At 46.3% G+C, this 17,770-nt stretch overlaps 1 protein-coding gene across 4 annotated transcripts in view; it reads right to left on the reverse strand.

Moving 5' to 3' along the window:
• Positions 1-17,770, reverse strand: part of ACAN (aggrecan) — a 50,488-nt gene that overhangs the window by 986 nt on the left and 31,732 nt on the right. For 2 of the 4 annotated variants that reach the window (XM_021289929.2, XM_065076558.1), the window contains 6 exons: positions 14,346-17,726; positions 6,170-6,283; positions 3,272-3,430; positions 2,703-2,785; positions 2,204-2,348; positions 1,280-1,462 (listed from right to left, as the gene is read on the reverse strand). In XM_021289929.2, the coding sequence (XP_021145604.2) occupies positions 1,280-1,462; positions 2,204-2,348; positions 2,703-2,785; positions 3,272-3,430; positions 6,170-6,283; positions 14,346-17,726 (4,065 nt within the window). The remainder of the gene's footprint in view (positions 1-1,279; positions 1,463-2,203; positions 2,349-2,702; positions 2,786-3,271; positions 3,431-6,169; positions 6,284-14,345; positions 17,727-17,770) is intronic. The other 2 variants (XM_021289930.2, XM_065076559.1) reach the window with 1 other exon arrangement.

The following is a 17,770-nucleotide window of genomic DNA, read 5'->3' on the forward strand; positions in this document are numbered from 1 at the left end:
TCGGCCCTTCTCTTGCCCCTGCAACTGGGGTTCGCTTCACCCAGGGGTGAAGGTGCCTCCTGGGAACCTGGGCAGGCGCATCCCCACTGCAGATGCTCATTCCATCCCTTTCCTGTGCCTGGCTCCACTGTTGGGGTGGGCACAGGGACCGTGTCCCTGCCTCCCCTGCTACCCTGACAGTCCCTCCCCGGTCCCCTGGGACAGGGATGGAAATATCCTTCATTAGTGGGACGTGCCTAGGGCACAGGAGGTGAAACAGCCCTGTCTGGCTGGCAGGGACAAAGTTTCTGCCTGATCTTTGCTGCTGGTCTCCCTTGGAGCTGGCACCACTCCGGTGTGATAATTGGAGGAGGGTTTTGATGGAAGATGGAAAAGCTGTTTGGGAACAGCCTAAGTGTCTTATTCTAATCACTGATGGCCTGTGCTGGGAGCACTGCAGCTTTCCGGGTCTGCAGCAGAGCCAAGGGAGTCAGCAGCTTTATCCGCACCACACAGACACTTTCTCCAACCCTCCTCCTTCCATCTCCTCCCTTGGGTGGAGGTTTGTCCCTTAAGCCCGTATCAATTTTCCCTGGCTGTGGGACTGTTGCTTTAGCTGGAATTGCCCAGCTAGACCAGAACCTGGCAAGGAGGCCACTGGACAGATGTGATTTGGCTGAGGCTGATTAAATTATTGGGCGAGCAGGGATGAGACAGGGGTGTAGGCAGGCCTGGGAGTGGGCTGGGACATCAGTGGGAGAGGGCTGGCCGCCATCAGTTGGAGGTTTGACAGGAGAAGGGTCAGGAGCCCAGCCCTGTCCCTTGGCTCAGCTCTGCCGTGGGGCTTCTGTCTGCTCCCAGGACAGGGGGATGCTGGGGCAGGCTCGGGTGGAACCACGGCTCCCCCCTCCTATTCTCTCTGCCGATGCAGGTTGTGCCAACACTCACCCTTTCAGAATTTATTTTTCCTTCTTTAAGTAGCCTGGACCCTTGGTAAGCTCCTTGTTGCCCTTTCCTGGCTCTGGAGCTGCCCCTACACTCCCCAGGCAGAGGAGAATCCAGAGCAGGAATTGCCCAGGTTGTCCCTCCAGCCAGACTCTGTGGTCCACACCTACCCAGAAGATGCCAGATCCCATAGCCCCATCATGGGAGAGCTTTCAACAAGTCAAGGGGACCATGATGTCCACTTTTATCTGGCTTGGATCTAACCTGCACCCTAAGGTGATGCCTCCCTTATTCCCTGCTCCTTCTCCCAGCTGCAGGGATGCATCAGCCCTGTCCCGAAGGGAACGAGACGTACGATTTATGCAGGATATCCGTGGATCTTCCCACTGCCCATTGGGCTGGCACCGGATCGTGGGCACGTGGCGCTGGATGTAGCCTTGGTTGCACTGGTACCGCACCAGGGAGTTTATTTCGTAGCGGTCCTTCTTCCGGCCGAAGGTCCTGGCATTCTCCACAACAGGAGGGTCCCCACAGGCCACTGCAGCAGATGAGCAGAGACATGGAGAGATGAGGAGTCCTGCCTGGCTGAGCAGGCAGCTCACACCCGGGCAGCTCCTGCCTGCCTGGTGCAGACTGGGCACTCACAGCCTCATCACTTCTCCCACACCCGGTTCTGTGGGGTCTCTAAGTGCTGGAGGGAGAGACTCATGGGCTTGAAAGGCCACATCTGGGGTAGAAAGAGACAGCTGTGTCCACAGCCATCCTTGCCTAGCCCTGAGATGCTGATGCCCTCCCCTGTTATTCTCCCATTGGAATGACATCTCTGATCTAGAAGATGTCTGGGTGCCATTTGGGCAGGTTCCATCACCCGAGCTTGCTGGACTTTTTTTGATACATGCGCAGAAGGCTTGTTTCCTTTGGGGAAAAAAAAAATTGAGACAATATAAAAAAGGGATAGTTGATTTAAAAGTTCATAAAACCTTAAATCCCTTCAAGATTGCCTCTGCCCACAAAATTTAGTGGGGGGGAGATATGGAAATTCTGCGATGGGCTTTAAAATTAAGCAGTGATTTGCTTAATTTTGCAGGCTCTGTTCCTGCCTCCCAGGGAGACAGCAAGAGCCGGGCATTGCCACAGCTACTTACATCTGTGGGAGGGCACGGAGCGGGTGTGTGGCAGTGGCAGCTCTGCCTGGGGACATGAAACCCTGGCCCTGGCTTCAGCCCCACAGCCACTGTCCGAGCCCCCCATCCTTGCTGGCAGGGCACAGGGTGCTGACCTGTTCCTTTCTTGCAAGTGAAAGGGAGGTGATAGTTGCAGGGGACATCGTTCCATTCGCCTTGCTCGTGCCAGATCATCACAACGCAGTCCTCACCCGCCGAGAAGAAGTTGTCGGGTTGGTTGGGCCGCCAGTTCTCAAATTGCTGCCAAAAAAGAAAAGCCCTTTGCCTAAGGCCGAGCCCTTCCCTCTTCTACAGCTTCCTTTGTCCCTGCTGCTGCTTCCTCCTCCACACATCTCACCAGCAGACACCATGGGTTGCCACCACCGCTACTTCAGCGGTTGGTTATTTCTGTCATGGTAGTGCCCAGGAGCTTAGCTGACCAGCTTCACCAGAGGCTTAGAAAAACCATGAGCCCTACAAAGCTTAGGGTTGCCTACACTCATCTCCCAAGCCAAGAGCTCAGCACATAGCTCATGGGACCCTTCCCACCCAACAGGAACCTCTTCCCTCCCACCAAAGGCTAATGGTTTCCCATGCCATGGGCTGCAGGCTCACCAGAGAGTGCCCGTCGGACCAGCGAAAGTCATTCTCCACAGCTCTGTCGCTGAGGCCAATCCACTGGTAGTCCTGTGCGTGGCCTGGAAGAGCCAGAGGCAGAGAGAACAGTGGGTCATGCTTCTCCTACATCTTGTTGGGAGCATTTCTTTGCCACCTCATCTGACTCTGGACCTGCAGCCCCTGAGTCATTCGGCTCCTTCCCAGCTCATGATGTCCTTTTTCCCCCACATCATGCTTGTCCATCTCCCTCTCCACTCAGCATGCCATGGACATGAGTCCACCCACATTGGCATGGGTCACCAAGCTTGTTGCATCAAGTGAACATCTTGTGAACAAGCCACATCAGCTATGTGGTAGAAGTGAAGATCTGTCCTAGCTCAGAAAGGCTTCTGTCTCATGGGTGGACAGTTCTTTCTCTCCCACACAAGGGTGAGGCCTCATTAGGAAATATCTGAGCAACAGTGGGGGAAATTACGTTTTTTACGTCATTTTGGATAAATCTGCCCATAGACTCAGAGTCCATCAGATGGATGCCTGCCCGGTCTCAGGCTGCCCTCAGAACTCACTGTTCACGAAATCTTGCTCCTCCGGGGTGATGATACTGCTCAGGTGGGCTTGATACTGTCTGCACCTGTTCTCTGCATCCATCCAAGTCTCCCTGTCTTCAAAGTGCCTGTAGCAGTGGCCCTGGAACTTGGTCCAGCCTTCCTCACAGTTTTGCAGGTCTGAAACACACAAAGGAGTTATGAAAAGGAGTTGGTGCATGGGTCTGGAAGCCTTCCAACTCACCTCTTAGAGTCTCATGCTCTCGTGATATGGGACAATGCGTAGTCAATTCCACTAAAAAAGAAACCCTGACACTGTTGCCTGTGGGAATTCCTAAGGAAAATTATCAGAAGCCATCCAGGACATGAACAGAGAGAGGAGCCTGTGTTGAAGACCCCATGTTTGCAGTAAAGTGACCAACGGTACCAGAAAACTTGAATGATACAAACTTGTTCCTAGGCAATTAAATACCCATGCCACGTTCCTGGACTCTGTTTTTGAGGAACTGACCAAGCAAGAACCCCTCTATCCTCACTTGTGCTGGCCTGAAGAGTTTTATTACTTTGGAAACTCAAAAATCTGGATCCAGATGCTCAGAATCAACATGTATAGGTTGAAAATGAAAGAGGGGAGGAGAGCCCAGATTTGGGTGGATGCATTGCTTGGTGTGGTTATAGGGCTCTGGAGGATAAGCAAGCCTACTAAGATGGGAGAAAAGAGATGGAGGCAGGAACTTACCATGGTGGAGAGGCAAAATGGAATCTCAAGGAAAAAGCTTGGAAGCTTTGAGTGAAATACAAAAATTTCTCAACTTTTCAGAACATCTTTTACTATTTAAGAAACATTGAAGAGTTGAAGCCATTAATTAAAAAACAAACAAACAAACAAAAATCCTGCAGGTGGGGAAGAGCAGATACGATTGGAGAAACCACCAGAAAAGACCTTCAGAAGCTCCCAGGCAATGCAACATGAACCATCTGCACCATGATCGAAGAAAACAGAAAATGAAATATCTTCAATCTCAACCTTTCAAATGCCCATCTACCATTGTTTCTCAGCTATTTGCTGTTCTTGGAGCATTGTGGTTTCATGAGTCCTCATGCCTCTCTCCCTTTCCAGTAAGGTTTTCTGTACTCAGTTTCTTTCTTCTGTTGTTAAACTTGGTAGGTCAAAGCACTTGTCACCTTCAATCATAATAATTTATCCTAATCCACCTTTCTGGTGTTCTCCCAGCTGGAGATTGCAGATGCTTCAGAGATGTTGGAAGGGGTGGTAGTTATTTGAGGCATTCAAAACATTTTCTGCCTTCTTCAACAGATCAAATTGATTATCTTGAAGTAGCTGAAGATCTAAGGATTCTTGGTCTTCACAGGCAGATAAGCAGAGAACATACTCTTTTGAGATTTGAGACTTTTTCCCAGCATCTTGAGTGCCACCTGTTGTCATCACAGCCTGAGGATGGAACAGCACATGGCACAGAACTTCAGCAGGACATTTCCTAGGAGAAAGGCCACTCTTTCCTATACAGCTGTGTTACTTATGGGGAAATATGACAACAATCATCTTGGAAAAGAGTGATGAAAATCTTGTTCCCTGGTAGGGACAGTGTTGTGGTGACAAGAAGGACTGGCAGTGCGCACAGACTGCAGAGCTCACCTGCAGTGTCCTGCTGTTCTTGGAGACCAACAGAAAGGATGATCAGCCTCATAGAAATAATGAAGATTTACGTTCCCCACTGAATTTGGGACACTGGCTTCCTCTTGCATCTCCCAGGCTATGACCCCCATGAGCCCATAAATCAGAGAAGAGAGGAAATCAAATCTAGCTTGGACCAAACAAGACTCTTAACAGCCACAGGATAGAAAGTCTCTTGTTGGACTATAAGGATCTTCAACAACAGGTAGCAGGGATGGGTAAATCAGGGGCTGATTAGGTTGCATTAGGAAAGTGATGTTAAGACAGCACAATTCCTGCCCAGGCAGTCCAATGATCCTGAGCCACCTTCTTGTAAGCTACTCCATATGTTCATATTGGAAGTAGAAGGAGAGATGCAAGTAAAGGGGAGGAGAAAATCCTATATATTATCATTACTCATGCCAAGGTGAAGGCGGCACTGGAACCTTATTCATCTTTTGTTTGAGCAAGGCAGGAGAGCTTCCCCTCAGCTAAGCTGATAAAAGTTTAGATAAAAGTTTAGACTTGTATCAGCTTTAAAAAAAACCCAAACCCTTCTTTTCTTTCCTTGTAGAAACAAAAAGAAGTATTAGTGCTGGTCAGAGTACCTAATTTTGATAGGAAAATAGGTCACTTCACATTTTCTCAGAAATATACATTCCCTGCTGATTTTGCCACAGGAAGCTATGTTGATGGGATGACAAAATGTCATGCTGTGTCAAATTGGTGGAGATTCCTGGAGTGAACAAGGCTTCTCTCAGATGCATCTTCACAGAGACAAACACAATCATTTTGCATGGCTCAGATGAAGCATCCTTCCATGAAATTCTGGTCTAGCAGAGAAAGTTTGCCTGGGGTGAAGATATACTCAGATGTTTCCCTACTGTTACAGATGAACAGAAAGACCCTTGACCCAAAGAGACAGCGACTTCTGTGATGAACACCATTACAATCTGTATTGAACTTCATTAGAGAAAGTTAGCAAAAAGGAAAAAGCTGAAGAAGACACCAGAAGCTCCTGCTTAGGAATCTTAGAAGTGCTGTGATGAACAAAGTAATCAAAATACATAAGTAAAAGTCTCAAAGCTTTTCCCTAGTGTATTTTAAGCTGCTGTTAGAGGTTAGCTTACTGAGATGAGGGCTGGACAGATGGGTGCAATTGGGATCAGCTTTTTTGGGGGGATAGGGTGTGAAAGAGGTAGTGCAGCAGTTAGTAAGATTAGCTGAAGCCAGGTAGACCGTACCGATCTCACACAGGTCCCCTCCGTAGCTGGGAAGGCATAAGCATTTGAAAGAGTCGATGCCATCAGCGCAGGTAGCTCCATTCAGACAGGGGCTTGAGTGGCACTCATCAGTGTCTGCAAGAAATCAAGGGCTTCCATTAGGGGTCTGGGCAGACAACTCCAGCAACTGGGACAACTTGTTTCCTTGCTTGTTTAGGAGGGAATATCAGCTGTTTTTGGGGAACCTGGGAGTTGCTAAGATCTTATTTGAAAACATACTGCCACTGCTGCTGCTGTAAGAATGAAGACAAGAAACCCAACCCACACTATAAGGAAGATATTGGTTTTCTGTCACTTGATGGTTGGCCACCACTCATAAGACATCAGGACAAGCTTGGCGAGATGTATCCTATACACAGCATTCAGTGTCTTGGACAGCTGTTCCTTGTTCATGTTCTCTGCCTGATGGATCAAACATGCAAACTCGTGTCTGTGTCTCCACCAGCTATGGGTCTACAAGGAAGAATGTGGAATTCTTGTAAGTGATGGAAACACCCTGAAATAGATCTCTGTCTCCTAACAAGCCTTCCTGGGGCCAGTGCTTACTACTGATTTCTTCCTTATCAGAATTTAGATGTTCTAGGGCAAGAAATTTCTTCTCAGTGAAGATGAAGGAAGAGCAGAGAAGAAAAAAAGTGGGTTCAAAGGTGGTTCAGAGACCCTCAACTTTTTCCCTTTGAGGATCTTAGGCCCAGCTATGGGTGTTTCTTCCTTGGTGAAGAATCATTCAAAGATTATAAACATGTTGGCTATGGAAACACCAGAGCAGAGTTGAGCAGCAGCTTCTCAAGGTCTGTGTTCTTCTATTGTTGGGGTATATTTGCTGTGATATTGTCTCCCTGCAGAACCATGTCTCCAGTCATACGAGAGCAGATGCATGCTTTACCCGGTGTGGCTGTCTAGTTGCTCAGTGGCCAATGTCTGATATGTCAACTAAAAGTTGACATGTTCTGTAACATGCCTAAGTGATGGAAAAATTTCTTCCTGACCTTGGATGGTAAATCGGCTCACGTGTTGGAGCATGAAGGTCGTCATCTTTATTCTAGACTGTATCACTGTGAGTAATGCATCCTCAGATGGCTGATGAACCACTTTTTGCAGTTAGTTCTTCACTGAGAGAAGGATCTTTCTTCCTCTAGATTGCCTTTCTAAATACTGGTGAATGCTTTCTGGATTTCTTTGTTCACTACAACATGAAAAGAATTTGAGATCCTGTTTCCATAACAATAACAAATACTTTCCAGAGCAAAATGGGGGTCACAGGCCTAGTAGAAGGGAGGAGCTGAACTTGGCTGGCTATTGCTTATTAGTCATGCTTGGAGTTCTAGAAGATAGAGAACAGAAGGGTAAATGAGGTATCCTGAGGGATGATTACAACTCTAGAGGCCCCTTGGGCTTCCCAACAGCAGTGGCAGCAGAAGATCGTTTTGATTCTGATGGGTTTCAGTTGAACCAGTAAGGAAAGTCTCTCCTTTGTCCATTGGGCTCCATGAAGTGGAAAGCACGCTGCAGAAATGTGAACAAAGCACATCCGAGAGCTAAAGCAGAATGTTTAGCAGGGAATAACGAGTATTCAGGTGTCTTCGGCAGCATGGACTACAGCTTGGCACGTCCGAGATGTGTTCTGAGATGCAGGAGATGACCCGCTGTGAGTTGCCATCCCCAGTCTTGGAGGAGAAGGGAGGAGGCACACAAATGCAAAGTCTTTGCCACAAATTTCCAGCTGGGAAATAACACTGGAACAGAATTTCCTTTTACAGATATTCTATATAATATGACTGCACATATTATATATGCTGTGAAAACAAATACCTGTGTATAATATATATGTTATATATCTCTCCATACATATACATATATATTTTATGTATCGCATATAAATAAAGGGTACGTACTTGTACGTAGTGTTGGAAAAACAGACAACAAATACAAGTGAGAAACAGACAACATTTTCCGTAGAAGTGTGGTACAAATTGCTGGAGAGAAGAGTTTTTAAACGCATGATGATCATAAATATCAAGCTCCTCCTTCAGCCCATTGGGCCACTTGGGCAGTGACCCTATCTCTATCTGACTGTAGAATCATCTCATCAAGCTGAAATCAAGAAATTCAAACATTTCATCTGGAAGCATTGCTGATTCTGGTCCTCCCAGAAATTTGCATCTTGGAGGTCTTTAAGAAAAGGAAGTTTTAAATGGTGAAATTGGCAGCAATGTTGTCCCTGGAAACCCTGGCAAACCAGTTTGTGGGTGTTGTTAGGATATTGCATCAAAATCACAGGATTTATGGGAGGTGAGAACTCCAGTAAAAAAAAAAAAAAAAAAAAAATCACATCACTCAATGCTTGGCTTTTTTCTTATGGCCTTTTATATACCGTAAATATATCCATTTGCACAGAGTTCAGGGCTAGATGAGGTCAGTAAATCACTGGACACCTCTTCAGCACACGAGGTGTGCAAGCTCTGCTCAGCACGGAGCAAGCCCCCGCTGCCACGGCTCCGGCTGCCAGGGCTCTTGACACCTAAGGATCTTATGCAGACGCCAGCTATTTATTTGCTTGGGTGAGCAGTCCTTCAGAAAGTCAGCTCTGCTTTGAGATGCAGCTCAAGTGCTGATCAACCAACAAGAAGACAAGACTTCTGCTATTATTACCCAGTGCTAACAAAGGACAAGCGATGCGGCAGGGGATGCAGAGCGGAGGCAGCCCTCGTTTTCAAGAGCTTTGGCTCGAAAACAAAGACAGGGAAGAAAATGCCTTGCGGTGCCAAGAGTAGGAAGCCCGTTTAGAACATATTATTAACTCACTTATTGAGGATAATGCAAAATTAGCAGCTCTTTAGAAGACGATTCATACTGCAGTTAATATTGCTCAGAAGTTGCCAAAGATTATTCAAAGCTATTGTCAGAACAGTTTCTATTTTTTGCTACTAACAGGACTCAAGGTCTAACTTCTAGATTTAAGAAAATAAAATTAAAAAAACCCCCAAAAAACAGCGTAAACATGGTCTTGCATCTGGAAGATGTAAACTGCTGGCTGGAGAAAGCAAGGGAAGTTACACAATTACATTGCAAACTTTACATTTGTTTCACCATTTTCTTCCTAAGTTTTCTCTGATATTGCCAGATACATACTGTATTTAGGCACAACTATTTTCTTTTGGTGCAACTAAGCATAACATAATTATTGTCCCAATGTACTAGGTAATGGAAATCAGAAAGAGAAATCCTTTAGAAATGAAAGAGAAATAGATTGGTCCTGGTTTTGCTCAGGAGGCAAACGACACACAAAAGTGAACACACAATGTCAGTGGTGAGAAGGAAATGCTTTAAAAATCCTCATCCCAAGCTAAGAAGACAATACTAGAAGCAGTGCTAACACTTTTTAAAACAATACAGTCAGTGCATTTCTCTCAATGGCAGCCTGTATGAAAGATAAGCAAGAATATCCATAAAAATCCGTCAGCTCTGTGCTTAACAAAGGAGAAGCAGCTTAACAACAGGGAAGATGCAATCACCCAAACCTTTAACCAACTATAGTTTTACTGAAGCTGTGAGAAACTGGTTTAGAAATATACCCTAGGATTAAAACTCCTGTTTTCGTTCTTCAGAGAGGAAAAATTAAGACCAAAAGGCAAGGCATTTTCAGGATGTCCAGCAGTCGCTGTTGTGCCCCTCACTCTTTCTTCATAGGCCTCCTTGTAAGTGCAATTATCCAAACAGGGACTCAGAGACCAGCTGGATAATTGTCTTCTAGAGACTGAGGCAAAACTAATCCAGGTACAAATTAAATTTGCTTTTCAGAGACTCCTGGGAAGCCTGAACTGCCGATCTGGTAGCTCAAACAGTGAAGAAAAACATAGGACCAATTGTAGGGTGACTCCTACAAGAAAATAACAGGAGGAGTTGGGAAAACAGTTCTCTTGCATTTTAAGTGAAGTGCTGGCATCAAAAATCACATCGCCAGCTAGTGGGTTATGATAAGCAACTAAGTCTTTATAATAATTAACTACAATAATTAAACCAAAGCCTCCATGAAGCAGAATGGGCAGATATTGCTACAGCCTTAAATAGTTATATTAATGTAGAGAACAGCAAGTTCCCAGGAGAACCTGCTGACCTGCTGGGACCTTTGATTTGTATAACATTCCCATGGAAGGAGCGCTCAAGCAATTCAGATGTCTCTGCCTCCAAAATATTATATCTATAAGTAAACTGATGTGTATAAAACACTAGTCCAGGACTGTAGGTTTCTTCTTCAGAGAAAGGTTTTAATTAAGCTAATAAAGTTCCAGTGCAAAATGGACAGTATATTCAGGAGACATCGAATCATCTGGTCAGTCACAAATGGGATCTGCTTTTGCTTGTCATTCAGCCAGGACTGGTACCTCCATCGCCTTCTTGACAGCATACTCTCCATTCCATGTAGTTGAAACATTATGAATCAGGTGAATGTTTTCTAGACTATTTTACTTTTGGGTTGATCTTCTCTGGACCAACAAGACTCTATTGCTTGAACTTCCAGGGCATGAAGAAAGATGAAACCCCCTCAAGACCCTTTCCTCATTTGGATTATGACCTTCATCTGTGCTGGTGCTATAGGCAGTGGAGTCCATGAACTTATTTCACCAGAGACAAGCAAAACTTCACATAAATAGCTGCTGTTTCAGCACATTTCTTTTCAGCTGACCTGAGCGAAGTTTTTAACTTGTTGACTGGTCAGAGCACTCCAAACCACAGCCTTTCACTGAAGTGCCAGCATGCTTTTTTCAGCTAATAATTATTTGTCTTCAAATATTACCAGAAGCAAAAAGACCTGCTGAGTTGGCAAAACTCTGGTTGAAGAAGCCAAACCTATGGACTAGTCTTCAGGCTTGTGGGGTTCCTGTCCTTGTGGAGGCATCAAAGTGCTGACTAAAGAAAAGTACATGCGTAGCCTTCCATTCTTCTTAAATACTAAAAAATACTGGCACTCCAAGTGTTAATCTTTGGTCTTCTTTTCTTTCTGGCTCTGGCTTTCAAGGAGAAGTAGAGTCTATAGCAGAGCAGAAAAATACCATTCTTCTTAAATAATCCCACTAAAAAGACTGCTGGATCTAACTGGAACCCTTTGCTGACAAGAGAGTAAGAGCCACGTGTCCCTGCTCCTCATTCTTAGCTCCTCTTGTAGTCTGAACCAGCTCCTCCTGTGCTTTAATGCTGGCCAAAATTAATTGCACTCAATGGGCATCCATTACATCCTACAAACTCTGAGCAGAGCACAATGCACAGATACTAACACTGGTATTTTTTGCAAGAGCTAAACCTCAAGGCTGTGAAGCTTCAGGTAAAAAGGCAGCCACAACATGGGAAGTATCATTTTGCATTCTAGCCCATGGCTCTTCCTTGTAGGCTTTCCATGTACACAATCCCTGGAGCATTGTAAAGAGTAATGACCCAAAAAAGGAAATCTGTGATTATTTTCCCCTTTTCCCCCTTTGTTTGTCATCACATTGCTCTAACTCTCTAGAAGAAGTTCTCCTTCTTGCAGGGGTATTCATGGTCAATACACTTTCTTGCTGCCTGGATGAGTTTCTTTCAGACCCTGACCAGGACTGCATTTAACCCTGTAGGAACACGGTAACGAAGAACCTTACCTAGAAAAGAGAAGTTTTATCCTGGAATACCTTCTCCAGTGGGTGCACCAGCCACGCACGGGTACTGAAGCTTTCTCTAAAGTGTCCACAATTAAGCTTCATGCAGCCATCATTTACTTCTCCCTGTCACCTGCTTAGAAGCCCCAGCTGCTACATCGTCATCTCTGTGACTCACAAATACACAACACGTTCAATTTCAGAAGAATTTTTCAAGTTTCTTTACACATGAGCTGTCGAACACATGGTTTTCTTTCAAAATACTTCACAAGAATGTTGGCTAACAAATGCTCCGAAGAATCTGGCAATCGCCTTGTGGGTAATTTATAAAAAGAGAAAACAGTGAAATAGAATCATACTTTGGGGCCAATTTTTTTCTTCCTCCTGGACCTCACTGGCTAGTTTCCTTCCTTGCCCTCAACTCTGCCTTCCCTGGTTTGTTTTTGTCTCCAAGCCTGGACGTGGCAGCAGGCATGGCCCAAAAGCAGAGCCCATTCGGTGCGCAAGGAGGGATTTTGGATGTGTAACTCCTGCAACACCCTGCCGAGCCCTGGACCCCGTGCCAGGCTGGAGCAGTGCTGCAGGAGTAACCCCACTGACTTGTCCTCACCCACTCCTGCAGCATCTGCTGTGCAGCAGCTCAGCCCAGACAGACGGGACCTGAAATGTGTTCTGAGCAGGACTGAACAAAGGTTTGTGATTACCTGTTTTCTCAGAGGGAGAGAAGTGACGCAGAGGGAAATGCAGTGACTCATTCAAAACACTTTCGGAATGGAAATGAAGTTAGAAATCAGGCTGAGCTTCACAAAGCCCGGCACTTACAGACCCTTACCGAGTCCAGAGCTACCTATGCTGAGTGGTGTAAATTAACCAAAAAGAAGCAGTTCCGGAGGTAATGTGGGAAGGGGGTGGAATTAATATTACTTTTGCTAGAAGGAACTCAGAAAATCTCTTTGCGCATATGTTCTGTACCAGACTTAGGCAACATGTCCTACATGAACACGTGGCCCATTGAGAACTGAGTATATGTTGGGCCTTCATAAAACAGCACAAGCACTGATGGTTTTCAAATGGGGCCTGTCCCCAGGAGCCTGCACCTGATTGCAGCAAAGTGAAAACAAACTGTTGCCAGGGGTGCCACAGGACATCCTGTGTTACCAGGACTGGGCTCCTCCTTTGGCCAAGAAGCAGCCACCAGCAAGCACAGCAGCATCCCATCTCATTTTTGTCTCATTGCAGTATCTAAATGCCTCCACGGCACAGGAACACTGCTCAGGGGAAAAAGCTGGCAGAGTACTTTCACCATAAAAGGTTACTCAGATTTAAATACTGTGTCTGTTTATACTTGGCACCAAAGAATCCCACCAAAGACAGTGTTAAAATACCAAGAAGGGGCAGGGTGGAAGGCAGAGCATTTATCAGCAGAGCTGACAAAAGATAACGATGCTCTGAGCATCATCTCACACATTTAGCCTGTTCTATCTGCAGAATGCAGCATATGACACAGACCAGAGGGCAGCCCTGCTCTGTGCCAAAGGCACTGGAACAGTTTGCCCCATGCAAACGTTGCACTGAACAGAGATGATGTTGAGAGTACAGATCTTTTGTTCCCAGCTGCCTTGCTTTGCCTCTTACCCCTCAGCACTGCAAAGCTGCTGATGGCTGGGCTCCCACAGCAAGTGCTATGAAACACTCAGGGATACAGGCAGCGAGTCAACACATCACGGAAAGAGAAATAAAACAGGGTAGAGACTTGCAGCCTGTCTCATCCAATTTCTCAGCTGCATCCACTAGCCACGGTGGAAGTCTCTGGCGGGTGGAGCCGTCTTTGCTCTTGTTTCCACATGAGAAGAAAAAATGGTTGTTTTCTCTAGATTCTACATCTCACAGCAATTTCAGAGGGGGTGTGAATGCCTCAGTGCCTTGCCCAGCCATATCACACCCAGAGACTGGTCATAGCAGCTCTCAATTCAAAGAATGCTCTTTTTCAAGCCCCTGCTCTGACAGCACATCGGGGAGAGCTGACCTATGTCCCAGCCATGACCTGGGTACCCTGAGAGGCACAAGCAGATGATGCCTCCACCAAGTTCCTGGCAGGTGCCACCAGGAATGTCAGTTCAGAGGAGTGAATGGTGTCTGCTGCTGTGGTGCAGTGAGGGAAGGCCAGCTGTGCATCTCCTGGTGCTTCCCTTGAACTGGTCCTCTGCTGCTCACCCCAGGGGCATGTAATCGCCATGGGCAGGCAGGAGGGAGGTTCTGAGGATGCAGTTATGGTGGCTGGATAATTGCATCACCTGCCCAAACAGAGACTGTCATTTGTTAAGACAGAAGCTATTGAACACGACCTGGGAAAAACCCCACATGGATGGCTTCCCACCACAACAATGTTCTGCTCAAGTCTGCTTCTAATGTTCTCTTCTGCAGAAGAGGCAAAAAACGTGACAGCTATGCCCCCTCCCTTCCCTTTTATAGCACATTCCCTTCTATATGAGAAGAAGACACGGTACCTTCTGTGGTGGGTCCTAATGCATCTATTGCTTCTTGTGACACTTGAGGCAGGACAGCTGTAGCAGTGGCCAGCAGATGGGGATTGTCTAGAACAGCATCTGTCTCTGTCTGTTGTTCTGACACCGCGGGAGGTGATGGCTCTATTTCAAGCTGAGCCTCTTCAGGGTTCCTGTGTCCCTGTGTTGGTTCAACATCTGGAGTACTGGTACTAATTACAAAGTCTGGGACAGAGGCTTCCCCTGAAACACCTGTGATTGAGTGTGTCACAGCTCCAGATGTTGTATCAGGAATTTCCTTCTCCTCAGGAGCACCAGAGGGCTCACCACGAGCCAAAGATGTGGCAGCTGTTTCGACGTTAGAAGCAGGCAATGAGGATGCTTCTCCACTGGTTTTGTGGACTGTGGATGTTTCTCTGTTAGTGTCAGAAAATGCAGGTGTTTCACCCCTTGCTTCTTGACTTGTGGATGTTTCTATTCTAATTTCAGGAAATGCAGAGGTTTCTCCACTTACTTCTTGAACTGTGGATGTTTCTATTCTAATTTCAGGAAATGCAGAGGTTTCTCCACTTACTTCTTGAACTGTGGATGTTTCTATGCTAGTTTCAGGATAGACAAATGTTTCACCCCTGGCTTCTTGGCTTGTTTGTGTTTCTATGTTAATCTCAGGGAATGCAGATGCTTCCCCACTGATTTCATGAACTGTGGAAGTTTCTATGTTAATTTCAGGAAATGCAGATGTTTCACCTCGGGCTTCTTGACTTGTGGATGTTTCTATTCTGATTTCAGGAAATGCAGATGTTTCACCACTGATTTCGTGGACCATCGAAGTTTCTATGCTGATTTGGGGAAATGCAGATGTTTCCCCACTGGTTTCATGGACTGTGGATGTTTCTATGCTAATTTCGGGATAGGCAGATGTTTCACCCCTGGCTTCTTGAATTGTGGATGTTTCTATTCTAATTTCAGGAAATGCAGAACTTTCTCCACTAATTTCACGGACCGTGGAAGTTTCTATGCTAATTTCAGGAAATGCAGAACTTTCTCCACTAATTTCACGGACTGTGGAAGTTTCTATGCTAATTTCAGGAAATGCAGAACTTTCCCCGCTAATTTCATGGACTGTGGAAGTTTCTATTATAATTTCAGGAAACCCAGAGGTTTCCCCACTGTTTTCGTGGACTGTGGATGTTTCTATGCTGATTTCAGGATAGCCAGATGTTTCAGCCCTGGCCTCTTGACTTGTGAATGTTTCTATTCTAATTTCAGGAAATGCAGATGTTTCCCCACTGATTTCTTGAACTGTTGATGTTTCTATTCTAATTTCAGGAAATGCAGATGTTTCCCCACTGATTTCTTGTGTTGTGGATGTTTCTGTGCTACTTTCAGGAAACCCAGAGGTTTCCCCACTGATTTCTTGTATTGTGGATGTTTCTATGATAATTTCGGGATAGCCAGATGTTTCACCCCTGGCTTCTTGACTTGTGGATGTTTCTATGATAATCTCAGGGAATGCAGATGTTTCCCCGCTGATTTCTTGAATTGTTGATGTTTCTGTGCTAAATTCAGGAAATGCAGATGTCTCCCCACTGATTTCATGAATTGTGGAAGTTTCTACACTAGTTTCAGGAAACGCAGAGGTTTCCCCACTGATTTCTTGAATTGTGGATGTTTCTATACTAGTTTCAGGAAATGCTGATGCTTCACCACTGATTTCATAAGCTGTTGATGTTTCCATACCACTTTCTGGCCATGCGGATGTTTCCCCACTTAGTTCACCTGATGCAGAGGCCCCACCACTTGGCCCAAAACCGTAGGGAAATGTAACAGCTGTTTCCCCACCCAGTTCCTGTGATACTGTTGGTATTGTCACAACTTGTACTAAATCAGAAGTGACTAAAGTGACTTCTGGAAGCCCTGAGGCCTCCCCACTAGCATCTGTCACTGCTGAAGATTGTCCACTTAGATCTGTGGTTCCAGAAGTGTCTCCACTGATATACGGGATCCCCGATGGCTCTCCACTGAAGTCTCCTGTCCCTGAAGGAAACCCGCTGGTCAAAATAGCTCCAGACGCTTCTCCAGATAGTCCTCTGTCTCCAGAAGGAAATCCACTGATTTCTATCATCCCGGATGGTCCTTCTCCCACCTCTTGAGCAACTGACGTCTGTGTTACAACTTCCACCAAAGTGGTATCCACAAGAGAGACTGTGGGAAAGCCAGAGGTGAGTCCACTTTCCTCTCCAGACAGTAGGCCACTGGTGACATCAACACCAGAGACTTCTCCACTGCTGTCAATCACTCCACTCAGATGTCCACTCATCTCGAGCACTCCAGAAGCACTCCCACCAAAGTCTACATGCCCAGAAGGCTCACCACTGATGTCTGAACTTCCAGATACCATGCCTGATGTGTCTCCACCCCCTGAAGGTAATCCACTGATTTCCAAAATCTCTTTTGCTTCTGCTCTTGTAATTGAGGGGATTGTTGTCACTTCCTCCAAACTGGTGTCTACAAAGGTAACACCCAAAGCCTCTCCGCTTCCATCGATACCAGAAGTAAGGCCGCTTAGGTCCACCAGGCCACTGACCTCATGTGTTCCAGATGGTTCTCCACTGACATTCAGTCCTGAGGGCAACCCGCTGAGCTCAGGCACCCCAGAAGGTTCCCCGCTGAGCTCAGGCTCTCTGGAGGGCTCCCCACTGAGCTCAGCTCCTGAGGGTAACCCATGGGTTCCTTCACTGGTGTCCCACTCAGCAGATGGGAACCCTGACAGATCTCCTTCACCACTGACTCCAATGGATCCTTTTCCTTCCTCTTGTCGTTCTGGTACCGTTGTGACAACTTCCTCCAATGTGGTATCCACAAGAGAGATGGTAGGAAAACCAGAGGCAAGTCCACTTTCCTCTCCAGAAGACACACCACTGACCAGCTCAGTGCCAGAGATTTCTCCGCTAAATCCAGAAGGCAGCCCACTGCTTTCCACTCCAGGTGGCAGGCCACTAACCTCTGGTGTCCTCGAAGTAGACACTGATACATCTTCCTCTCCAGAAGTTAAGCCACTGATGTCAACAATGCCAGAAGGCACACCACTCAGGTCCCCTGAGGGTAGCCCGCTTTCTCCAGGTAGAAAGCCACTAGTATGCAGGTCTACAGATGGTAATCCACTTTCTCCAATCCCTGAGTGTTCTCCACTAAGTTCAAAAAGTCCAGAAGTCGGTTCTCCACTTGCATCCGGGACTTCAGGTACCCACCCGGATGCCGAAGTTTCACCACTGACTTGATGTTCTCCGGATTCAGTCATCTCCCCTGACACTTCGCTGATGGAAGCATTGGTACTTGTTTCCTCTGGTATTATGGTGGCTGGAGGAAAAACAGATGGACTCACTGCAAAAGAAAGAGAGAACAAAGAGAGAGAGAGAAGAAAATTG

This window comes from Columba livia, chromosome 11 (genome assembly GCF_036013475.1).
Source record: "Columba livia isolate bColLiv1 breed racing homer chromosome 11, bColLiv1.pat.W.v2, whole genome shotgun sequence".
Taxonomy (NCBI): Eukaryota; Metazoa; Chordata; class Aves; order Columbiformes; family Columbidae; genus Columba; species Columba livia.